This window comes from Sorex araneus, chromosome 2 (genome assembly GCF_027595985.1).
Source record: "Sorex araneus isolate mSorAra2 chromosome 2, mSorAra2.pri, whole genome shotgun sequence".
Lineage (NCBI taxonomy): Eukaryota > Metazoa > Chordata > Mammalia > Eulipotyphla > Soricidae > Sorex > Sorex araneus.
This window is the reverse complement of record NC_073303.1, coordinates 330,452,420-330,479,522: the sequence shown is the minus strand read 5'-3', so window position 1 is coordinate 330,479,522 and position 27,103 is coordinate 330,452,420. Positions and strand designations below refer to the sequence as shown.

The following is a 27,103-nucleotide window of genomic DNA, read 5'->3' as shown; positions in this document are numbered from 1 at the left end:
AAAACTTTGTCAAAAAGCTAATTCTTATTCTTTGGAGATGCTTTACACTCAGCACATTACTCCTTCTGTTCTAACAATTGCCAAAAGGGAGAGGTATATAAGAATTCTTGTATTATATTATAGTGATACATTGTCTTATATGATCTCTTAGAAATAATTACTACAGATTAATGGTCTTGACTTTTATGTTTTAACACCTAATTTTCTTTTCAGAGGGGGAACTCTTTCTCACTTTGTCCCTGGTCTCTGGTTATAAAATAAACATGCCTCATATTGGAAGGTGAAATGGGATATATTTCTGTCATGGTCCTTCATAAAAGTAAACAAAGCTAAGACCTGCTTGTACAAGGCCAACCCCAGTTGGATCCACAAAACTACAGGCTTCCCAGAGCACTAAATCAGGAGGAGACCCCCATGCCCAAGGCTGCCCAACCATGCTAAAAAAAGTCATCCTTAGACTGAAGAGACTGATTAACAGCACAAGATTTGCATATGGGAGGAACAGGTATTGATCCTCAGCACCACATATCTACAGAGCATTCCAGGATTTAACCCAAAAAGCAAAAATTAAATAATTTTTTTAAATAAATAAAATGGGACCGGAGAGATAATACAGTGGGTGGCGCATTTGCCTTTCACCTGGCTGCCCCCAGTTTTAACCCAGCATGCCATACGGTCCCCCAAGCACCACCAGAGGGAAATTCTGAGTATAGGGCCAGCAGTAACCCCTGAGCATCACCAAGTGTGGCCTAAAAGCAAACAAATTTATTTAATTAATTAATTAATTAAATGGCATCCTTTATCTCCTCAATTAATTTCCAGTTAGCAGTTTCAAAGTTTTGTCTATTACAAAAAAAAAAAAATAGACATAGAACAAACAGGTTTAAAAAAAAAAAATCAGACAATGGGGTCTTCTCAGAGTAGGAGCCAGTACCCTTCCCCAGCCCGTAGTATTTCTGGAAGCCCCAGGAGCCAAGCCCACATCCCACAGTTGCTGCCATGTCAACCAAGGCATTGTCCGTACTTTGCAGATTCACGACTAATTCTCAAAAGAGAGGCAAGACAAGCAGCAAAAATTTATGGGTATATTGGTATCAATGATGAAAAATCAGGGGCCCCTGGGAGGAGAACAAGTCAAGTCCCAGCCCTGCCAAAGCCCTGGCAGCCACACCCATGTGCCACCGCTGCTGCCATGGCAACAGCCCAACTCCACAGCTTCATGACTAATCTCCGCAGAGACATCAAATGGCAAAAATTTCAAGTATTCTAGTTTTCAGGCTGAGAACTTTGGGGTCTTCTCAAATTGGGGGTGGGAAACCTCCCCTACCCCCAGATTTCTGGAAGCCAAACCTAATCCCACAACCACCACCATGTAAACTTATCGGTCCAATTCTACAGATCCTAAAATTTCTGGACCCCGGAGACACCTCCAAATTTCACAATACTGATATCCCAGTAGAAACACATCAAATTAGATGGAAAATAACATAGAAGTCAACTATGCTACACAAACAAAAACAGTATCACAGAAGGCTTAATTAACAACAAAGAGCTTAGTAAATTCTCGGATAAGAACTTAACTACCCCAAGATGAGATATAACAATTTTCACAAATTTTCATTTACTGAAGTATTTTAAATCATTCCATTAGCCATTCAGTTGAAATAAGCAATATAAAATTTATTATTTTTGTGCCTGTTTAAAATAAAAGTATCTAAAAGTATCTAGCAGCAAAGTAAAAGACTTTGTTGAAGGATATACTGAAGTGATTACCATATCAAAAATTGTTATTAGCTTTCCTGCATGCTATTTTCAACAAATAACTTAATTTCTGCACTTACTTTTACCCAGTGCCATTCTGCAACTACAGCCACAGACCAAGAAGGATAAAGTTCTTCCTTTACAAAACGGAGAATCTTCTGTCTATTGGTCACCCAAGTGATAACCAGACAATTTGGAGCAGCCAGCTTAGAGATGGGGAGTTGTTTTATTTGCAGATAAGATAAATAACTGTATCTAAATATAAACAGAAAAAAATATTAGAAAGATTCACTATAAAAAAAGAAGAAAGCACTAAGAATTGATTGGTAGTAGCAAGGTGAATGCATTGCATGTGTGAGGTCCCAAGTTCAATCGTAGCACCAAAAAAATGAGGAATACCTTAAACAATGGTCCAAACCAAAAAGGGCTCATAGCACTATTTATTTCTATAACTAACTATGGAGCCACAGTGACATCTAGTGGACATATTAGACACAAGTCAGAAATAACTAAAATTTTTGGATGTTTAAAATTGTCAAGCGATATTTATCAGTTGTCGCACTGTTGTTCATTGATTTGCTCAAGCGGGCACCAGTAACGGCTCCATTGTGAGTCTTGTTACTGTTTTTGGCATATCAAATACACCATGGGTAGATTGCCAGGCTCTGCCATGGGGCAGGATACTCTCGGTAGCTTGCCGGGCTATATTTATCAGTTAGACTTTGAAATTTTACTAATATTTATAATTCCTTTCCTCCAATTTAAACTTAAATAAATATTGTTCGGTTTCTATCCTTTACACAGGGACACTGTCTGGGTGAGTCTTAACAGTCTCTGGGTGGGAGAGATAGGATAGTGGGTAAGGTACCAGCACAGCATATGGTCAGAGCTCAGAGCCCTGCTACATATATATATATATGCATATGTATATGCTATATTCATATATATATATATTATTATACCTGTATAATTCTTGAGCACAAAGCTGGGAGTAAGCCCTTAACACAGTTGAGTGAGGCCCAAAACAAGTCTCAATATCCCATTGTATTTTCAACAAGCAATCATCAAGCTGCTCCTTTCTTCTTTCCCAATCAACTCCACAGTCTCCCTTTTATTACACACACACACACACACACACACACACACACACACACACACACACACACACACACATACACACACACACATAATTCTATAGTCTTACATCTTCTGGTAATTAATCACAGGAAGTCTTGTTTCTCTTGTTAGAATACTACAGCAATCAAATGAATGACTTCCTTTCCACAAACCCAAGTCAGACACAATTGGAAGAGAAGAGGTCAATATTTATCCAGCTCCCCTATTGATGCTTTCAGGCTATACCCCAACCACCTGTGTACAGAACACAGAACACCCTTCTCCACGAAAAGTAAGGAATCCCACTAAGCTAGCTTCCAAAGTTCCTTGTCAAACCCATGCTATCCTGCCATTCCATAGTCAATGAGGACTTAAACTCTAAGATCTTTCTACCACTATCCTTAAATAGTTCATATAAATGAAATCATACAAACATGTGACCTTTGTATCTGTCTTAATTTATTTGACGTATATTTTTAAGGTTCCAGCTGGAGCGATAGCACAGCGGGTAGGGCTTGCACAAGGCCAACCTGGGTTCGATTCCTCCATTCTTCTCAGAGGGCCCAGCAAGCTACCAAGAGTATGCTGTCCACACGGCAAAGCTTGGCAAGCTCCCCGTGGCATATTTGATATGCCAAAAACAGTAACAACAAGTCTCACAATGGAGACGTTACTGGTGCCTGCTCGAGCAAATCGATGAGCATGAGCAGTGATTCAGTGATATTGTTAGGTTATCTTTCGAGTTCTTCCTGGGAAAATCCTTTGACCACTAGAGGTCGCTGGGCCTGTAGGGAGCGCCCGGATCCGGACTTCTCTGGGAAGCTGTTGCCAGGGAAACCTGACATTCTCCTAGAATAACATAGATTAACTGGCCTTGATCTACCAGCGGCTGGTGGCTTAAGATGTGGGAAACAGACATCTTTGAGTGTCAGCAATACATCAACCTTCTCTGCCATAGAGCCTCAAGGAGAGTGCTTCAGCAGCTTCCTCCTCTCATAACAATAATATACCTCCTTTCACCACCTGCTCCTTCATGCATGTAGGCACTTTCCCTCAGTTTCTAGGTAACCATTACAATTCCTAATAAACTCTGTCATATGATTACAAGCCAATGGCACATTGGGTGACTTTGTCTTGGTTACATGGTGTGCACAAGTCTCTGAGTACCTGCTACCCTCGACCAATAGACTGTCTCCGTGTTCCTAGGGTCTTCATAGTTATAACTACAGTTTTCTGTGTTATTGCATGTATCAAAATTTCATTTCTTTTTATGGATAAATAACCTTCCACTATGTGGATATATATGCATGCATATGTATGTATAGATGGATATATATGTATGCATATGTGTGTCTACATGGATATATTATGTACATATATATATAGCCCTTCCATTTCATATACTATATATTGATATAAATATAGATATCCCTTTAACTTTTGTATGCCTACACACTCCCAAGTCTTTTTGCTACTCAGCCTCTTTGTTCATTTTTTTTTCACAGTTGAAGAAGAAAATAGTCAATAAAGCCTATACGTCCAAATAATTCACAAATACAGTTCAAAAAAATTTCTATTACTCTTACCTAACATAGAAAGCATAGAAAAAGGGTCTGAGAAATAGCAGAGGTCAGGAACTTGCCTTGTACATGGCATAAACACTGAGCATCACCAGGTGTGGCCCCAAAACAAAAAGAAAAGAAGAAAATGGGGGGAAACAAAAGGAGTAGCTGACAAAACAAATTACCTCATAACTGAAGTCTTAAATAACAAATGTGCTATCTTAAATTTTCATAAGATATCTGACAGGGATCTCACTAGATAAAATCAGGGACATGGGCATTCATTATGGAGGCTACACAAGAAAATCTATCCTGTCTTTTCTAACTTCTCAAGAACTGTTTCCTAAAGTGACCGATACCACCCCTGGGCATGCTGGCAGTATAAACCAGGGATGCTGGCAGTATAAACCTCAGGCGCTACTGGGGAGCATCTTCCAATTGCTAACTTAAAGAGGACAGATTTCCAGGGAGCACTGAGTGGTTTCTTTTCCTGAAAAGAGGGTAGTAGGCAAGTTTGGGACCCTCTTTTCTAAATGATGACAACTTTCTTTAGCTCATGCTCCTCTTTGCCTCAATCTCCAAAGCCAAAAAAAACATGTTGAGTCTTTGCCACACTGACTTTCTCTACTCCCTCTTCAACTTTCAGAGACCCTTGTTATTACTAAGTCTTTTTTTCTTAGCAACCTTAATTCCGGCTTTAATTTTTCACTCCCCTTTGCCATGAAACCTAACATTCACAAAGTCCAGGATTGAGGTATGTGGGATATGGGCATCATTAGGGACGGCAATCTTGTCTTCCATGGATGCATAAACAACAAAATATATCACCTTATACAATACCTCTTAATTATAGGGAAATGGTAACTTTACAGTAAATCAATCAAATCTGTCATCAAAATGAATATAAATAACAATGAACAAAAATATTTATATATATTGTTTATGAGAAAAAACAGAGAAATTACAGAAGATACAAATGCTTTGTGATATTGTGATATTCCTGTCAAAAAAACATGGTCTGAATCTAATCAGGAGGTAAATGAAGATACTATAATTAAGGGACATTGTGCAAAATAGGCCTGTGCTCTGAAAAATGTCAACTTTACAAGATTAAAGAAACTCGAGGAAGTTAAAATCTGAAGAAAATACGTGATCTGGGATTTTATTTTGCCATATGATAGCACAATGGCAAAACCTGAGTAAATCTATATATGCCACTGAAGCAATAAAAAAAAAGGTTCTGTAGCAATGTTAGCTCCGTATTTTGATCACTCCACAATCATATGTATAAGAAGTTATTTTCTGGACATCTGCACCTGTATGTTCATCGCAGCACTGTTTACAATAGCCAGAATCTGGAAAATCCTGAATGCCCGAGAACAGATGACTGGTTAAAAAAACTTTGGTACATCTACACAATGAAATACTATGCAGCTGTCAGAAAAGATAAAGTCATGAACTTTGCACAGAAGTGGATCAACATGGAAAGTATCATGCTAAGTGAAATCAGTCAGAAAGAAAGAAAAAGACATAGAAACTCACACATGTGTGGAATATAGAACAACAGAATGGGAGACCAATATCCACGAATAGTAGTAATAAGTACCAGGAGATTTGCTCCATGGCTTGGAAGCCAGCCTCACATGCTGGGGGAAAAGGCAGCTCAGATAGAGAAGGGAACACCAACTAAAGTGTGGTGGAGGATCCACCTGGGATGGGAGAGGCAGGTTGAAAGCAGACTATAGATTGAACACAATAGCCACCCAATACCTCCATTGCAAACCACAACACCCAAAAGGAGAGAGAGAACAAAAAGGAATTCCCTGTCACAGGGACGGGGTGGGGTGGGGGGGACAAAGTGGGGGGGTGGGAGGGACCCTGGGGCCATCGGTGGAGGAGAATGGGCACTGATGGAGGGATGGGTACTCGAGTAATGTATGACTGTAACACAAGCATGAAACTCTGTTACTGTACCCTCACGGTGACTCATTAATAAAAAAAAAAATAAAATTATATATAAAAAAACACAGATTAACAGCAATAGGTCATAATCAAATACAATTGTAAGAATATGCTGTAATAAAATATATATGAATGTAAAAACAAAAAAGAAGCTATTTTCTGTTTTTAGTAAATACAGGATGAAATATTCCATGGTAACTTTACCCCTTGAATATTTATTCCCAGGTAAGTCAGAAAAAGATTATATAGATACCTACACACAGAGACCCAGCACTCAGAGCAGATGCATAAATTCTTTCTACAATTCTTGTAACTTCAGAAGAAAAGAAACCCTCTCATAAATAGAAAGGCTAAGAAAGATGAAAGATGAAAATAATTTGGAGAGGAAGAACTTTCAAGTGAATATTTTAGAAAGCTACAGGAACTGCTGGGTTAGCAAGCTGAAGGGGTCGGATCAATAGTACAGTGGGTAGAGCGCTAGCCTTACACACACACAGCCTGGGTTCATTCCCAGCATCCCATATGGTCCCCGAGCACCACCAGCAGTAATTCCTTAGTGCAGAGCCAGGAGTAATCCATGAGCATCACACCCCAAAATAAACAAACAAACAAAAAATTAGAAAGCTGAAATATAACTGAAAGAGTTCACTAGAGCTAGAGGGGCAATTAGTTGCTTTTTAAAGCTATTAAAAGGAAATACATCTTAGTTACAAAGTAAACTTCCCGCTCTAGGGGTGACATAGAACTAAAAGGATAAGCTTGCTCTCTCAGGCCGGGGCTCTCTCTGGAACACCATCTTGCTGTGGTCATGTCTTTGAAAATGGTTATGTCCTCTCTTTCTCTCCCCTCACCTCTTTCTAAGGAAATTTCATTCAATGAAAACTATCTTGTTTCACAAAACTAAGATAATGACATGAATTGAAAATAAAAAAAAAAAAGTAAGGAATTCCAGTTAGGATGGCAGCGGCACAGCAGCCAGCGCTGGAGAGACGGCATTTCTCGGCGCTCTGAACAGCTGCGTGAGTGAATGTGGGTGCCCCTTGGATACTCGCGCTCAGGGAGAGCGCTGGCCCACAGGGGAACAGAGAGGATGGCGGTGCTCCCACAGCTCTCGGTGCAACGGGCGGCAGCAGAGATTTGATGGGTCTGACTCGGCACCCCTGCTGGGCGTGGTGCCTGGCGCAGGTGTTGAGATCCCAAAGTAGAGGAGGGTCTCTAGCACCCCATTGTGGGGTCCCCATGATTCAACACTGCGGGGGGGAGGGGGGGAGACAGGGGCCACCCTTTCCTCCCTGCACCAGCCCACAGCATATTATGGAGGAAATCCTCCCTGAGGGCCAACTGTCTGGAGATCAAAGATGAGGGCGTGTTCCCCCTGGTCAGGTTCTGCTGGACTGGTGTTGCAGCTTGCCCAGAGTGCCCAGGCTGCATACTGTAGCAGCCCTGGACCCGGTTCTGGTCCCTGCCTGGTCTGCTTCTGCTGCTGCCTGGGGGGCACGACGCTGTCAGCAGGTCAACCTGGACACCCGGAGAGAGCCCATCAGCAGCCTAATGGTGTCCTTAGGCTTTCTGACACCCCCAAATCACCGCTGTGCCACTGGCCAGACTCCAGCAACTCAGGACCAAGTTTCCAAAGAAATTAAAGGGCCAAAAGTTACATATGTGGGAGCTACACCCACAAACTACCTCCGGCTCAGCTATACAAGCTCATTTATAGGCCTTGCTTCAGAGACCATAAATAAACCTCCAAAGAGATCAAAAGCCGCAGTTAATCTCACACCCGCAAAAGGCAGTACAAACAGGATACATCAGAAGGTAGTGGGTTTGCGAGTGCCCACCCAAGCAGAGTCCCCAGCAGCCACTTATTCCCACAATCCAAAATTATGCCATGGCCCTGACTGGACTCCACCTTCCTTCTCAAAGCAGACCTCACCAAGACAGCCTGCTGAAAATTCGAGCATGCGGGGTTTTGTGTCTAAAATCCCCAGGTTTTCTTGGAGTCCGAATGGGCTCTTCAACATCCCGATACTCCTGAAAGCTCCAGCACTCACCCCACAAACCAACTCCAGAGCCACCATAGAAGCTCTTCCACTGGCCTCCTTCAGGGACCCATAAATATATCCCAAAAGAGATCAGAAGCCACAGTTAATCTCAGACCTGCACAAGGCTATACAGATATGATACATCAGAGTGAGGTGGGTTTGCCAGTTCCCACCCAAGCAGAGCCCCCAGTAGGCACCTGCTCCAATAATCCAAAATTGCCACCAAGCCCTTGGCTGAATTCCACCATCTCGGGACAAACCTCACCAAGATATTAATCTGCTGAAAATCGGGGTATGGGGTTTTGTGATTGAAATCTCCAGGCTTTCTCACAGTCTGGATGGGGTCTCGCCCTCCACCTCCCTGTACTTCTAAAGCCCCAGCAGTCACATCCACAACCCAAAGCCACCACCTAGTTTCAAACCATAATGCACAAAAGGAGAGAGCAAGAAGAAATTACCTGGCATGGAGGCAGACCGGGGTGGGGGACTGGAGGAAGGAGGTAAAGGGAGGGAGGGGAAATTGGTGGTGGGAAATGTACACTGGTTGAGGGAGAGGTTTGGAATATTGTATGACTGAAACCAAATCATGAATAGCTATGTAAAGGTCTATCTCACAATGATTCAACAAAGAAGAAAGAAAGAACGAAAGAACGAGAGAAAGAAAGAAAGAAAGAACGAAAGAACGAGAGAAAGAAAGAAAGAAAGAAAGAAAGAAAGAAAGAAAGAAAGAAAGAAAGAAAGAAAGAGAGAGAGAGAGAAAGAGAGAAAGAGAAAAAGGAAGAAAGAGAGAGAGAAAGAGAAAGAGAAAAAGGAAGGAAAGAAGGAAAGAAGGAAGGAAGGAAGGAAGGAAGGAAGGAAGGAAGGAAGGAAGGAAGGAAGGAAGGAAGGAAGGAAGGAAGGAAGGAAAAAGAAATATAAGAATGAATTAGAAAGGGGGCCAGAGTGATAATATAGTAGGTAGGGCACTTGCCTTGCATGCAGCTAACACAGGTTCAATCCCTGGCACCACATATAGTCCCCCAAGCCCCACATGTAGTGATCCTTGAGTGCAGAGCCAGGAGTAAATTCTGAGCGCTGTGCCCCCAACCCCTTCAAAATAAATAAATAATTGGGGGGGAAGCCATAGCCAGAGATGCTCAGGGATTACTCCTGGTTCTGCACTCAGGAATTACTCCTGACAGGCTTATGGGACCATATGGGATACCGGGTATCAAATCCAGGTCAGCTTATGCAAGATAAGTGCCCTTACCCGCTGTACTATCACTACAACCCAAATAATGAAAATGTTTTTAAAGTTTAGAATGTGGTATCATAGAAAGCCAAAAAAAAAAAAAAAACGAAAACAACAAAGGAAGAAAAAAGCAAGTTGGCTTTAGTATTACAAAAAAGATCCCTGAACTAGTTCAGTCAGTAACTACAGTCTCTAATTGTAAAAAATACATACACGTGCAAGGATGTGTTCACGGGCTCTCCGGGCGGCTCTCTCTCGCTGCCCAAATTCAGTGCTCTCGAGCCGCTGTGTATGGACTGGATCAGGATGGCTGTTGGCGATGGGCAGGTGAAGGTTGAACGAAGATCAAGCTGGTTGCTGATTAATTGCCTTTCATTCTATCTCTCATCTCTCCCATCTCACACACTCTTCCTTCCTAGCCCCTCATTTGTAGATTTCAGATTTCTGGATTCTGACTCTGACTCTGATACCATTTACTCTACAGTCTTAATTTATACAGCAATCATATAGGGTGGTAATACAAAAGTGGGGTTGAACATTGACAAATCAACAAAGAGAGGTAAGGTTATTTCTCCAGGAGATTAACTCAAGGACAAAATCTCATCTAAGGAGATTACTCCAGATTACTAGGAGATCTGCTTAAGGGCGGGATCCCATCCAGGGTGTGTCACTGTTTTCTTTCCTCAGCTAGTAACCCAGTTAAATAGTTGTAGTAAATCTACTTCTAGTATTTCTAGCATTGTTGTTCTGTATGAGCACAGTAAGAGATATATCAAACTTAAAGTTTGGTTCTTTCTAAGGAAATCTCACTATATATTCCAGACCACAGTCCTCAGGTCAAGCTAGTCTTCCTAACCCCAGCAGGGTCCTTATCCAGCTACCTCTTTTGTGTCATGACAGAGTTTGTCCATGAACATGCTATTAACTTATGGTTAAGTAATATGGCACTTGGCCTGGCCCATTTCGATACCAGGGTAGCTCACAGCTTGCTCTGGGTCCATTCAGTCCCTTGTCGGGACCCTGCTTTTGGGGTCCTAGGAACTAAAAGCAACTAAGTCAAGAAAGCAGATGCTCAGGAGTAAATATTATTTGAAGACAAAATTAACCCCCAAGTTACAAAAGCATAATATTAACCGTCTTCCTGTGTGCATACAGAAAGGACATTGCTTTAAGGTAAACTGTGCAAAAGACATGACTTACAATAGAAGTTCAGTGTCCTTAGAAGGATCTGATCTTACAAGCTAACAGGATCTGATTAGGGGAAAAGGTGATTAGCTGGTTGGGGAGGAGGGTGCAGAGAAGAGTTTACAGATAAACAAAGGAATGGGAGTGACTCCAGGGCACTGTGATAAAGGGTGTAACCCTATAAACCTAAGTTTCCTGCAGCAAGCTGAAAGGATAAACCCAATGTTATCCTACAACTGATAAATTAATCTTGATATTTTTACATCTATATTCTAGCTAAATGTGGAGTTCTTTGGGTGACCTTCTAGGCCCTATCTTGTGTTAAAATCACCAACAATGACATTGTAGAAGAGGTGGTCATTGTCAGGGATTTTAACACAAAGATAAGTCATTGTTGGTGATTTTAACGTCAAGATAGGACCTAGACGGTCACCCAAAGAACTCCACATTGGGACCCACGGCCTAGAATGGAACGAACAGGGTGAGAGACTGAGTTCATCATGTCAACCAAGACCATCCATGGTAACACGCAGTTCCAGAAGGCCGAATCTAAATGTTGGATGTGGGAGTCTCCCGGTGGACACTTCCACAACGAAATTGATCACATCATATTCAAGAGAAAGTTTTGCCAGACCGATGTTGCTGTTGTCCCAAAATTCCAAATGGGATCAGACCACCGTCTCCTTCATGTGAAATTCTGCAAAGTTAAGAAGAGAACTCCCAGAACGACCACCAGTTCTTTGGCACTATTGCAGCAATATGAGAAGATGCCATCATTGACAACATCAGTGAGGAATACAATCGACTGATTCAGCACCTCCATGATTGTGCGAGGGATGCAGAAAGAGAGAAAGCCACAAAAAGTTACCTGTCTTCAGAAACTCTTGAGCTCATTAGCCAACATGGTCTGGCATGAGCCTCAGGCAATCACAAGCTAACATCCAAGCTCACAAAGCTGTGCAGAGAAGTAATAAAGGAAGACCTCAAAGAGGGAAGAGCAGCAGTGCTATCTGAGGCGGGAGAAACCGGGAAAAGTATTCGCAGAGCCCACCTGTCCTTCACCAACTATAAGACCAAGATGACTGCCCTCCAATGTCCTGATGGATCTATCACATCTTTCAGAAGGGCAATGGAAAAGGTTATCCACGACTTCTACTCAATCTCTTTGATAGCCACATCCACCTGCCCAGATACAAAATTCCTCAGGATGGATATGTAGTTCCCAGCATTCTCCCTTCCAAAATCCGACAAGCCATTTCGTCGGTAAAGAAGCATATAGCACCCGGTCCAGACAAGGTCAGACCTGAACATCTGAAGAATCTGCCACCAGGACTCATCAATACACTAGCTTGGCTCTTCACACATTACCTGTCTGTATGCAAGGTTCCGTCCCAATGGAAAACCAGCAGGACCGTCCTGTTGTACAAGAAGGGAGACATCCACGACATTGGCAACTATATCACCCAATCTGCCTGTTGTCCATCGTCTACAAGTTATTCATTCGAGTCATCCTGAGCAGGATTGGCAGAACACTAGACGAAGAACAACCATGCGAGCAAGTCGGGTTCCAAAAAGCGCAATCGACCATATCCACACAGTGACCAAGCTCATTGAGGTCTCACAAGAGTTCAAGATGCCACTCTGTCTAACGTTCATTGATTTAAAGAAGGCCTTTGATTCTATTAAGACTGAAACGGTCATCGAAGCCCTAGCCAGCAGGGAGTTCAAACTCAGTACATCAAGATCTTCCATGAGCTGTATTACGGATTCTCCACAAGGATCTCACCATTCTCCAAAGAAGTGTTCATCAACATAAAGACAGGGGTTCGCAGGGCGACACCATTACACCAAAATTCTTCAGTGCCACCCTCGAGAACATCATGTGACAACTGGAATGGGAAGGAATGGGAGTGAAGAGAGACAGTCGGCAACTACAACACCTCCGCTTCACTGATGACATCATTCTAATAACACCAAATATCAGCCAAGCGGCACGAATGCTCCCCAACTTTGACCGTGAGTGTGGAAATGTCAGACTGCAGCTGAATCTCATGAAGATGATGTCATGAGAAACGAACTAGTTCCTGATGTTCCATTTGCCCTCAACGGAACGAACATCTCCAAATACAACAGTTATGTGAACCTAGGTCGAGAACTCAACATGACAAAAAGACCTGGCACCTGAAGTGCGCAGGAGGAAAAGAGCGGCGTGGAAAGCCTTCAAGAGCACCGAAGAAGTTGTTGTTGTTGCTGTTGTTTTTTAATTTTATTAAATCACCGTGAGATAGTTACAAGCTTTCATGTTTGGGTTACAATCTCACAATGATCAAACACCCATCCCTCCAATAGTGCACATTCCCCACCACCAATATCCCGGGTATAATCCCCCCTTTCCCACCCTCCCCCTGCCACTAAGGCAGCCAATATTCCCCATACTCTCTCTCTACTTTGGGGCATTATAGCTTGCAACACAGACACTGAGAGGTCATCATGTTTGGTCCATTATCTACTTTCGGCATGCATCTCCCATCCCAACTGGTTCCTCCAGCCATCATTTTCTAGTGGTCCCTTCTCTATTCCATCTGCCTTTTCCCCTCCGCTCATGAAGCAGTCTTCTTGCTATGGGGCAATCCCCCTAGCCCTTGTATCTACCGTCCTTTGGTGTCAGCCTCATGTGATGCTACCCTACACTCCAGAAATGAGTGCAGTCCCTCTATGTCTGTCCCTCTCTTTCTGACTCATTTCACTTAGCATGATACTCTCCATGTTTATCCATTTATAAGCAAATTTCATGACTTTATCTCTCCTAACAGCTGCATAGTATTCCATTGTGTAGATGTACCAAAGTCGAAGAAGTAGTTAAGAGGACAAAGAATCTCTGACTCCAGGCACATCTTTTAGACTCCACTGTTCTTCCTGCTCTAACATACGCCTCAGAGACCTGGGCCCTACAAAAACAGGACAAGATCGCTATTTGGGAATCCCAAAGAGGAATCAAAAGAGCTATGCTTGGAATATCATGTTTCACTCAAGTGAGAGAAGGAATCCAGAGTTCCGACCTCCATCGACGATCAAGAATCAGGGACGCGGGGGCTGGAGCAATAGCACAGCGGGTAGGGTGTTTGCCTTGCATGCGGCCGACCCGGGTTCGATTCCCAGCATCCCATATGGTCCCCTGAGCACTGCCAGAAGTAATTCCTGAGTGCATGAGCCAGGGTAACCCCTGTGCAATAGCGGGTGTGACCCAAAAAGCAAAAAAAAAAAAAGAATCAGGGACGCTGTCTCATTTGCCAAGGCATCGAAAATCAGATGGGCTGGACACATGTGATTCACAGACGACTGCTGAACTAGAGCTGTTAAGCTGTTACCAACTGGATTCCACGGGATGTCAAAAGACCACATGGCTACCCACCTACAAGATGGTCAGACTTCTTCACCAAGACCCTGAATAAACGGTTTGAGGCTCTTCGTATTCCTGGAGACAGCAGACGCCATTGGCTACACTAGCACGCAACAGGGACAAATGGAGACGTTCCTGGTGCCCGCTCAAGCAAATCGATGAATAATAGGATGACAATTGATACAAGTGATTCCAGCTAAAAGAATTAACCAATTAAGGTCACTATAAATGTTGCAGTGTTATAGACATTTCACACAATTTACATTACAAATTAATTAATTTTATCATTTGTATCCAAACATAGCACTGTAGCACTGTCATCCCCGTTGTTCATCGATTTGCTCCAGCGGGCACCAGTAACGTCTCCATTGTAAGACTTGTTGTTACTGTCTTTGGCATATCGAATATGCCACAGGTAGCTCGCAGGTTCTGCCTTGAGGGTGGGATGCTCTTGGTAGCTTGTCAGGCTCTCGAGAGTGATGGAGGAATCGAACCCTCGTTTGCAAGGCAAATCCCTACCCGCTGTGCTATCAGTCCAGTTGATATACAAACATATAAAGGGAAATAGCGTTAAGAAAGTATATCTACCTACTGGGCTTCAGATGGCTCTCACATGGGCCCCGCCCTTCCCGGCTCTCCCATAATCCCTCAGACCCTGCCTCCATCACCATGCCTCTCTGCTCCCTCCCCAACCACCTCGCCCCCATCCTGCAGGTAATCAGCCCACCCTGAGAACTGCCAGTGTCCCAAGTGGTTACTGGGGGCGTGGCCTGTATCTCAGGGGACGTGGTCTCAAAAAGGGCGTGACGTCCCGCCCGTGTGGCGGCTGCTAATGTAGCCACAGTTATTATTACTTTTTTAGCATAATCTGCATAACCTGTTTCGTTGAAAAATACCCTGGCCATCTCATTCACTCTATGTTAATAGTCTATTAGCTTATTCTAACTTCACAAAAACTATCCGTGAACAATAGAAACTTTGCAAGGAGAGCATAGCCTTAAACCTTCACTAGAGGTCCCACAGAAATCAGAATGAAAGCCTGAGAGTAAGGAAGAATTCTAGAATAGAAACAAGGCGACCATTATCACTTTAGCAGAACCAGAGCCCCTCCTCCCACAGCAAGAGGGAATAGGGATAGATAGCTAGAATGTTCAAACTCTATACTTCCATACCAATATGAAGAAACAGCAAAAGTCCCCTCCACGAAGAGAGGATGAAGAAAAGATTCCAGAGACTTCAACAGGGGCTACCCACATATACGACCTTTCAGAAAAATAATTCAGAGAGAAAATCTTGAGGAGAGTCGATGTACTCTAAGCAACCATAGAACAGACATCCAATAAATTAAGGCAGGATATAAATGAAGCATTGGATCGGTCCACCAAGAAAATGCAGGAAGAAATGAGAACAGAAATTTCAAAGCTACAAACGCAAGTCACACAAATAAAGGACATGAATTTAAAATCTCAGTAGGAGCCCTCAACAGTAGAATGGCTACAGCAGAAGACAGAATCAGCAAGCTTGAAGATGAGCTACACAAAGCTTACAAAGAAAACAACAAATAATGGCAAAAGACCTCAAAATGTCTCTAGAGTGAATCAGAGTCCTAAAGGATGACCTCAAGAGGAAAACATAAGAATCATTGGAGTACCACAAGCACAGGGAAGTAACCCCAATGGAAAAAACACAGTCAAAGACATCATTGCTAAGAAATTCCCAAAGCTGGAGAAGGCAGGCATCCAGATCCAAGGAGCCCGAAGAGTACCAGCAAAAGGAGACCCTAATAAAAAGATTCCAAGGCACATAATAGTCAGAAAGATGGATGCAGTGGATAGAGACACAATACTGCAAACAGCAAGGTCAAAGAAGGAAATCACTTACAAAGGAGCACCCCTTAGATTTACAGCAGACCTATCAGAGGAAATCCTCCAAACCTGAAAACAATGGTGGAACATAGTTAAAAAACTCAACAAAATGAACACATCACCAAGAATACTGTATCCGGCTAAACTCTCACTCAAACTCAAAGGAACCATACACTATGTCTCGAATAAACAACAGCTCAGGAACTTCATAGACTCAAAACCAAACTTAAAAGAAGGACTAAAGGGCTATTGTATGACAAGGAAGAACCCCACAAGAAAAACAAACCCCAAAGGAAGATGACACAAAACCCCATGACTATAACCTCTCTCAAAATCAATGTCCTAAATGCACCAATTAAGAGACACAGAGTGGCGAAATGGGTCCAGAAACTAAACCCAACATTCTGACGTATGCAAGAAACACACCTGAACAGTCAGAACAAACACAGACTCAAAGTCAAAGGATGGAAAACAATCCTGCAGGCAAACAACTCCCTCAAAAAAGCTGGGGTAGCCATACTAGTATCCAACAACATAGATTTCAAGTTGAAAAAGATTCGAAGGGACAATGAAGGTCATTTTCTATTTATCAAAGGATATATACAACAGGAAGAAATCACACTCTTAAACGTATACGCACCTAATGAACGACCAGCTAAATACTTATAACAACTCCTAACAGACTTTAAAGAGGACATCGTTAGCAGCACAATAATAGTTGGAGACTTCAACACCACCTTATTACCTCTGGATAGATCAACAAGAACAAAACTCAGAAGGAAACACTGACTCTGAAAGAAGAAATGGAAGAAATAGGCCTAACAAACCTATACAGGGCTTTACACCCTAAAAAGACACATTCTTTTCCAGTGCACACAGAACATTTTCCAATATAGACCATGATTGGGCCACAAAACATACCTCAATAGAATCAGAAAAATAGAAATTGTATCAACTATCTTTCCAGACCATGATGCACTGAAGATAGAAGCTAATCACACACAGACACAGAGAACCAAAGCAAACACCCAGAATTTAAACAGCTCAATGTTGAACAATGAGTGGGTCAGGAAGGAAATCAAGGAATAAATCAAGAGATACTTCGAAACAAACGAGAATGAAGACACTAGCTACCAAAACCTATGGGACGCAGCTAAAGCCATGTTAAGGGGAAAATTATAGCTCTGCAAGCATTCCTTCGGAAGGAAGAAAGGGCCTACACAGATAGCTTGACTTCACAGCTCAAGATCTTAGAAAAGGACCAGAAAAAGGAACCCAAACTTGACCGAAGTAAAGAAATAATAAAAATTAGAGCAGAAATTAATGACATGGAAACCCAGAAAACAATCTGAAAGGTCAATGAAACCAAGACCTGGTTCTTTGAGAAAATAAACAAGATTGATAAACTGCTAACAAGACTCACAAAGAAAGAGAGAGAACACTAATAAACCGGATCAGAAATGAAAAGGGGGACATCACAACAGAAACCAAGGAGATTCAAAAGATCATCAGTGACTACTTTGAAAGTCTATCTGCCACGAAACAAGAGAACCTAAAAGAAATGGATGAATTCCTTGATTCCTACAATCTACCAAAAGTGAACCAAGAAGACCTGGAATACCTGAATAGACCCATTAATATCAAGGAAATCAAAACTGTAATCAAAAGTCTCCCCAAAAACAAAAGCCCATGTCCAGATGGATTCACTGGCGAATTCTTCCAAACATTTAAAGAGGACCTGTTGGGCTGGAGTGATAGCACAGCGGGTAGGGCGTTTGCCTTGCACGCGGCTGACCCGGGTTCGAATCCCAGCATCCCATATGGTCCCCTGAGCACCGCCAGGAGTAATTCCTGAGTGTAGAACCAGGAGTAACCCCTGTGCATCACCGGGTGTGACCCAAAAAGCAAAAAATAAAAAAATAAAGAGGACCTATTGCCAGTTCTTTTCAAACTTTTCCAGGAAATTGAAGAAACAGAAACTATCCCAAGCAGTTTCTATGAGGCACATATCTCCCTAATATTAAAAGCAAACAAAGACACCACTCACAATAAAACTACAGGCCAATATCCCTGATGAACACAGATGCAAAGATCCTCAACAAAATATTAGCAAGTAGAATCCAACAACTCATCAAAAAGATCATACACTACGACCAAGTGGGATTCATCCCGGGGATGCAAGGATGGTTTAACATTCAGAAATCAATCAACATAATCCATCATATCAACAAAAGTAAAGATAAAAACCATATGATCATATCAATAGATGCAAAGAAAGCATTTGACAAGATCCAACATCCGTTCATGATGAAAACTCTTATGAAAACTCTTACCAAAATGGGTTTTGGAGGAAATTTCCTCAAGATAGTCAAAGCCATCTACCACAAACCTATGGCAAGAATTATCCTCAATGTGGAAAAGGTAAGGGTCTTTCCTCCAAGATCAGGGAAAAGACAAGGATGCCCACTCTCACCACTGCTGTTCACCATAGTACTGGAAGTACTTGCAATAGCTGTTAGGCAAGAAAAAGATATTAATGGCATCCAGGTAGGAAAAAGAAGAAATCAAACTCTCACTATTTGCAGACGATACGATACTGTATCTAGAGAAGCCTAAGGTCTCTACTAAGAAACTCTTAGAAACAATAGACTTGTACAGTAAAGTTGCAGGCTATAAAATCAATACCCAAAAATCCATGGCCTTCCTATTTGCAAACAATGAGACAGAGGAAAGGGACATGAAAAAAGCAATCCCAATCACAATCGTGTCCCAGAAAATCAAGTACCTTGGAATCAGCTTAACTAAAGAAGTAAAGGACCTCTACAAAGAAAACTATGAAACGTTACTCCATGAAATAAAAGAAGACATGAGGAAATGGAAACATATCCCCTGTTCATGGATAGGGAGAATCAACATTGTCAAAATGGCAACACTCCCCAAAGCATTATACAGTTCAACACAATCCTTATAAAAATACCCATGAAATTCTTCAAAGAAATGGATCAAGCAATCCTGAAATTCATATGGAACAACAAATGCCCATGGATAGCTAAAACAATTCTTGGGAAAAAGATGACGGGAGGCATCACCCTCCCCAACCTCAAGCTGTACTACAAAGCGGTAACAATTAAAACAGCATGGTACTGGAAAAAAGGCAGAGCCGCAGACCAATGGAACAGGGTGGAATATTCCTACACACAACCTAAAATGTATGATCATCTAATCTTTGATAAGGGAGCAAAAAATGTGAAGTGGAACAAGGAAAGCCTCCTTAACAAATGGTGCTGGCATAACTGGACAACCACATGCAAAAGAATGGGCTTAGACCTTGACCTGACACTGTGCACAAAAATCAGATTAAAATGGATTAAAGACCTCAACATCAGACCACAATCCATAAGGTACATCGAAGACAAGGTCGGCAAAACCCTCCATGATACTGAAGCTACAGGTATCTTCAAAGATGACACGCAACTGACCAACCAAGTGGAAACAGAGATAAACAAATGGGACTATATTAAACTAAGAAGCTTCTGCACTGCAAAAGATACAGTAACCAAAATACAAAGACAATCTACAGCATGGGAAAGGATATTCACCCAATATCCATCCTATAAGGGGTTGATATCAAGGGTATATAAAGCACTGGTTGAACTCTACAAGAAGAAAACATCCAACCCCATCAGAAAATGGGGCAAAGAAATGAACAGAAACTTTTCTAACTTTCTAAGGAAGAGATACGAATGGCCAAAAGGCACATGAAAAAATGCTCTGCATCACTAATCATCAAGGAGATGCAGACCAAAACAACTATGAGATATCACCTCACACCACAGAGACTGGCACACATCCAAAAGAACAAAAGCAACCACTGTTGGAGAGGACGTGGGGAGAAAGGGACCCTTCTACACTGCTGGTGGGAATGCCGACTGGTTCAGCCCTTTTGGAAAACAAAACGGACGTTTCTCAAAAAATTAGAAATTGAGCTTCCATTTGATCCAGCAATACCACTTCTGGGAATATATCCCAAAGAAACAAAAAAGTATAGTCGAAATGACATCTGTACTTATATGTTCATCGCGGCACTGTTTACAATAGCCAGAATCTGGAAAAAACCCGTGTGCCCGAGAACAGATGACTGGTTAAAGAAACTTTGATACATCTATACAATGGAATACTATGCAGCTGTTAGAAAAGATGAAGTCATGAACTTTGCATATAAGTGGATCAACATGGAAAGTATCATGCTAAGTGAAGTGAGTCAGAAAGAGAGGGACAAACATAGAAATATTGCACTCATCTGTGGAATATAAAATAACAGAGTAGGAGACTAACACCCAAGAATAGTAGTATATAATACAAAGAGGTTGGCTCCATGGCAGCCTCACATGCTGGGGGAAAGGCAGCCCGGATAGAGAAGGGAACACCAAGTAAAATGTGGTTGGAGATCCTGCTGGGGAAGGGAAATGCGTGCTGAAAGTAGACTAGAGACTGAACACGATGGCCACTCAATACCCCTATCGCAAACCACAACACCCAAAAGGAGAGAGAATAAAATGGAATACCCTGCCACAGAGGCAGGGTGGGGTTGGGGGGGATGGGATTGGAGAGTGGGAGGGATACTGGGTTCACTGGTGGTGGAGAATGGACACTCGTTGAGGGATGGGTTCTCGAACATTGTATAAGAGAAACACAAGCACGAAGATGGGTAAATTTGTAACTGTACCCTCACGGTGACTCACTAATTAAAAAATAAATAAATTAAAAAAAAAAAGAAGAAATTATATCTAGGAGTACAGCAGGTAGGACAAACCCAACCCGAGTTCAATCTCCAGCATTCCAGATGGTCCTCCCGAGCACCGCCAGGAGTAATTTTTAAGTGCAGAGCCAGGAGTAAGTAGCCCCTGAGCATTGCCAGGTGTGATACTCCCCCAACCCCAATTGGCATAGTAAACATCGATCATTTATTTACACTTACCTATTACTTCTTTTAACTGACTTGTTTTGCCATGGTGGATCTATCACAATGACATCATATGCTTTCCTACCTGGAAGCAAAAGCACAGTTTCAGAAATCATCTGTATTTGTGACTATTTCACTACTGGGAGCTGTGGCTCACTGTCATCGCCCACCATCACAATTACCTACCAAAGTCTCTACGGACTGTTCACCGTTTTCTACATGACCACTTAACACTTAAAATAATACAGAGTATAGGGAGGAGAAAGACAAAGAAGGAAAGACATGGGGGCACCTGGGGGCGATGGGGGAGGTAGGTCAGTGGTAAGCAATGGGGAGCAGGGGTCAAGGGGATTTGGGTCCATGGTGGTGTAAAGGAGTGGCAGCTAAACATCCAAACCACAGAGTTAATAACACTGAAGACAAGAGGTCATAACAAACACCAAACTTAAAAATGTGCCTGTCAAGGTGGCAGGCTGGGGGTGTGGGAGTGGCTGGGAGGGAGCCTGGTAACTCTGGTGCAGAGAATACACTGGGGCTGGGACCAGTGCTGAAACATAAAATGTCTAAAACCCAACTATGTCACGGTGTTTCATGAAAAAAAATTTTTTTAAATAGAGGTAGCAGCACTGTTAAACAATTCCAAAAGTAATAATAATAATAATCTTCAAATATGAAGTATAGTCACAGGAATATAACAAAAGTATTTGTAGAATTTATTTACAGAGAATAATTTAACTAAAAAATTGTAATTTAGAGATTTTAATAGGATTTCACCTGTTAGTACCTTTGCATACAGGTACAATTGCATACAGCTCATTGAACTGAACCAATGATATATATGTGTCAAAAAAATGTTGGCAGCCACATTAATCTTATCCTTTCAAATCAATGTGGGTGGTTGTATTTCATTTTATTTTGCCTTTAACTCTTTATTTTAAAATAATCTGTCTTCGAATCAATTGTCAAATATAATAAAATGCTCTATGGTCACAACTCAGTTCAAATCCTGGCACTATATATGGTCCCCTGAGCACTGTCGCAAGTAACCTATAAGCACAGAGCCAGGTGTGACACCTGAGCACCACTGAGTGTGACCCAAAAACAAAAACTAAGGCAAAAAAATGGGAAAGAAATATTCAAACACTAGCATAATTTTCTCACTAATTTGTTATCCTGTCATTTACCCACATAAATTAAAATAAGTTATGACATTGTAATATGAATTACCAACATGTATAAAATAGTTGATACTAAAAAGAGGTTTTCACCATATGCTAATATATATTGCTTTCATTCACTGTCACTGTCACTGTCATCCCGTTGCTCATGGATTTGTTCGATCAGGCACCAGTAACGTCTCTCATTGTGAGATTTATTGTTACTGTCTTTGGCATATCCAATACAACACGGGTAGCTTGCCAGGCTCTGCCATGCTGTAGGATAACATAGCCTCAGGTAGTTTAGGTTTATTGGGTTATTCCCATTACAGTGCTCCCATTCCTCTTTGTTTATTTGTAGCTTCTTTCTGAGTGTTCTGTTGACTTGTAAATACTGTTTTTCTCTTCTCCTTGAGTCCTTTGCAAAGTTTATTCAGAGCCATGTCCTTTTTGTATGGACACAGAAAGACTTAGCAAATGCTATACTTTTGTAACCTTATGTCATTTGACTCTACATGATATTTTCCTCCTGGGCATCTGTTCTCTCAACCTAAGCCTCAGCTGCCCTTACTTCCTAGCACGCCCAAAAGCAGGGTCCTCAGCGGGTAGGGCGTTTGCCTTGCACGCGGCTGACCCAGGTTCAATCTCCGGCATCCCATATGGTCCCCCAAGCACTGCCAGGAGTAATTCCTGAGTGCAAAGCCAGGAGTAACCCCTGAGCATCGCTGGGTGTGACCCAAAAAGCAAAAAAAAAAAAAAAAAAGCAGGGTCCTGATGACGAACGAGACGGACCCAGGACAAGCGGTGAGTTGTGTGCTACCCTGGCATCGAGATGGACCTGGCCAAAGCGCCTAATGCTTAACTATAAGTTAAGAGCTTGGTCATGGACAAATGTTGTCATGATCCAAACAGTGATAACTAACTAGATTTGGACCCTGCTAGGGTTAGGAGTGATCTGGCCTGAGTGCTGTGGTCTGAGCCTGTGGCAAGATGTTGCCAGGAGAGCTGCCTTGCAAGCCTCAATGTATCTCTTGCTATGTCCATACAAAAATAACTAGTATTAAGATGTTAATAAGTGTTTGGACTAAGGAAAAGAAAAAAAAAAAACACCTTAAGAGTCAGGAAGGGCTTTGGAATGCCCTGCCCTCAGGAAGGGCTTTCTTATGTTGATTTTGCTACCTGGCTGGGTGTAGCCTAGAGGGCAAGGTGGGGGAGAGAAGTAGGAGGACAGACAGAGAAGCCAGAGAAAGGCTGGAGTAGATCGAGAGAGAGGACGAAGCTGGGAGTGCGGGAGATGAGAAAGATGGAAGATCGAATAAACCGTAACTAATCAGCAACCAGCTTGCTCCTTGTTCTTCCTTCGCCTGTCCTTGGCCAACGTCCCGATCCCGCCCATACACAGTGGTTCCAGAGCACCGAACTCAGCAGTGAGACACAGCCGCCCAAGAGCCCGAGAGTGCACACGCCCCTAGGCAAGCTTTAGTTTTTTATACTTTGGGAGTAGTTTTTATCCTTTGTTCATTACAAAAAAAGTTTCAACAAGGAAACGTTAACACGCTAAAACTGAATTTCAAAGAAAACTACACTGAGAAAATTATTGCCTATCCTGAAATATTTATCCTACTTTAACATCAGCCTAACTCAACTTTTGAGAATGCAGACAATTTTTAGAAAATTTTTTCTAAAAATAAACATAATAACTACTTACAGTTCAGAAGTGGTTGTATACAAGAAATGTCAGACAAAAGAAAACTGCTTCTTGGTGGCAAAAAGTACTGCTGTCCCATTAAAGTAATCATTTTTGTAAAGCTAGAATTATTTTCAACAACCCGTGAAAATAAATCCTGCTCTGTAAATGAAGTATTATTTTCCATCAATTGTAATGTCTGGAGTTCCATTTCACTCAGGCAAGGTAAATGTTTTGCCATTTCACATAAATCTGACAAACTGCAGGTATTGAGTGGTAAAGTAATGGGCTTTTTACATTTGTCTTCTTTTTCAGAAAATGGATGAAGAAAGCCACTTTTGAGACCTTCTTGAATTAACTGTGATGATCCCTCCATAATCAGTTCCCTGATCTGTAAGGAAAGAAATTAAGCATTGTAAGAATTGACAAGTATTTAAACAGCTTACTGAATAAGGGGATTTATACTACTCTTTGAATATTTGAATTTATAAACTGAGATTAAATTATTTTTTTTAAATATGCTTTTATTTATTTATTTATTTTTGCTTTTTTGGGTCACACCCAGCGATGCTCAGGGGTTACTCCTGGCTTTGCACTCAGGAACTACTCCTGGCGGTGCTTGGGGGACCATATGGGATGCCGAGGATGGAACCCGGGTCGGCCGCGTGCAAGGCAAACACCCTACCCGCTGTGCTATCGCTCCGGCCCCGAGATTAAATTATTAATATCAGCAACAAAACTATTTTATACCATAATGAAAAGGTAAGAATATGTTAGGGCACATGGGAAGGGCAGTGAGTATCATCCCTGACACTGTATTAATCCCTCAGCACAGTTGGAAATGACCGTGGTGACTAGCCCCCATGCCCTAGGATGACTTAGTGGTCCCTCTTAGTGGTCCTTCCCCTCCAGCACCACTGACCAAGCACAAATCATTCCCGGAGCAACTCCAGGAATGGCCCCACTCCGTAAAGATTGCAATTCTAGGGGCTGGAGTGATAGCACAGCAGATAGGGCGTTTGCCTTGCACCCAGCTGACCCGGGTTCGAACCCCAGCATCCCACACGGTCCCCTAAACACCACCAGGAGTAATTCCTGAGTGCAGAGCCAAGAGTAACCCCTGTGCATCGCCAGGGGTGACCCAAAGAGAAAAAGAAAAAAAAAAATGTCAATTCTAGGTGTAGCCTGTATCAAAAATAAGAAAATAAGTATTTTCAAAAAAAAAGACTCTTGGTAGTTAAACAGATGTTAAGCAGTACAGACACTAGTCACTTGAAAAAAGTGACTTTTTCACTTTACTGCATTTAGAAAGTTTCTAAACAATGTCACGGACAGGAGACTCAGAGTTTCAGTAGTCTTCTGAGATGAATGAAGCTAGGTGTATTGAAAAGTTCAGGCATCTGGAGAAGGTACCAGAAAGGAAAAGCTGCACAGAAAGAGTTCTTGAGAACTGCAGAGGGTCCACTCAAGTCTCCAGCTGAGTAGATACCAGCACATACATGTGATGAAACTATTCAAAGTCAGGAAAAGAACCAGATAAAATAAAATGATTGCAGAGAATCTCAGCACTCAGGATCAGCTCTGAGCAATGTAAACAAACACCAAATCTCCTGTACAATCTCTCCAGGTCCGCAAATGGTTTTAAACATGAACGATAATGTTTAACTATACTCATAATGAAAAATACAAATGAAAATCATACTGAAATGGGGGCTGGAGTGATAGCACAGTGAGTAGGGTGTTTGCCTTGCATGCGGCTGACCCAGGTTCGATTCCCAGCAACCCATATGGTCCCCTGAGCACTGCCAGGAGTAATTACTGAGTCCAGAGCCAGGAGTAACCCCTGTGCATCGCCAGGTGTGACCCAAAAAGAAAAAAAAATCATACTGAAATAGTATTATTTATCTTTCAGATTGACAAATATCAAAAATAATGATAATGTGGCATGATAGTAAGGATGGAGGAAAACAGGAAAAACTATCCATTTATAATGTGCTAATTATGATACAAGCTCTAAAGTAGCAATTTAGCCATACTACCATAATGTTCAAAACCCCCTGATCCAGATATTCAACTTCTTATCATTCTCCTGAAGATAAAAAAATATATATGTGGAAAAATGCTTTATATAGCAGAATTCCTAATGTTAGCAATTAAAGACTAAATAAACTGAAATATGGTGAGATAGAAAACAATGCTAAATATGTTTAAGTGAAGGGGAAAAGCCAGATTCAGAAGTATGCCAGGCTTCTATAAAGGCAGAGGAAGGAGACTCTATGTCTCTTCACATAAAGAGACACCACTGAATAGAACACAGGGAGGAAGCAGGTGACGGGGATCAGAAGACTCTATATTTCTTGTGTATTTTTAATTTGACCATATGAATGCATTATCTATCCAAAAACAGTTAAAATTAAACAAAAACTAAATCTGATCATGCCACCTGCATGACCGTTTCCACCACTGTGAGTTTCATAAGAAAAGCATGAGCACACACGAACAAGAGCATCTGGTGGCCAAGAACCGTTCCCCTGGCCAGACCACCGTCTGTCCGACAGTGACAGACAGACGAAGGACAGGGGAAACAATGAAGAAACAGGGTCCCAGGCTGGTCAGTAGTTGTTTTTTTTCTCTCTCCTCCCCAACATAGTCCAAACTCTCCCTTACAGCACAATCATAGTTGTAGTTTTGGTCGTAGTTATAGTCGTCATAGCTCCCTCATCCAAGTCTCCTCGTAGACCTCAAAGTCCTCTCCCTCATTATATCTTCTTCCTCATTGTTGTCGTAGTTTCATAGTCCCTACTTTCCCCTTACAGCATAATTATATAGCAATCATAAAAGGTGGGGGTACACATAGGTGGGGTTGTACTTCGTCATAACAACAAGCAGATGTAAAGACACTCCTTCAGGGTAAACTGTAGAAGATTAACTCAAGGACAAAATCTCATCTGAGGATTCAGCACTCCAGATTACTAGGAGACCAGCTCAAGGGTGTGATTACATCCAGGGTGTGTTGCTTTATCCTTCCCTCATCTAGTAATCCATTTAAACAATCATAGTAAATTTATTTCTCATGATGTTTTAGTCATTTTGTATGGGCTGGAGCATAGCACAATGGTAGGGCATTCACCTTTCACGCGCCCGACCCGACCCGTGTTCGATTCCTCTGCCC

General features: G+C 41.9%; 1 protein-coding gene across 4 annotated transcripts in view; it reads right to left on the bottom strand.

Annotated features, from left to right (window-relative positions):
• METTL4 (methyltransferase 4, N6-adenosine) overlaps nucleotides 1-27,103 on the bottom strand; it is a 105,730-nt gene that overhangs the window by 71,619 nt on the left and 7,008 nt on the right. For all 4 annotated transcript variants that reach the window (XM_055127315.1, XM_012932188.2, XM_055127314.1 and 1 more), the window contains exons 4-6: nucleotides 23,953-24,322; nucleotides 21,103-21,172; nucleotides 1,842-2,016 (exon numbers count right to left, since the gene is read on the bottom strand). In XM_055127315.1, the coding sequence (XP_054983290.1) occupies nucleotides 1,842-2,016; nucleotides 21,103-21,172; nucleotides 23,953-24,322 (615 nt within the window). The remainder of the gene's footprint in view (nucleotides 1-1,841; nucleotides 2,017-21,102; nucleotides 21,173-23,952; nucleotides 24,323-27,103) is intronic.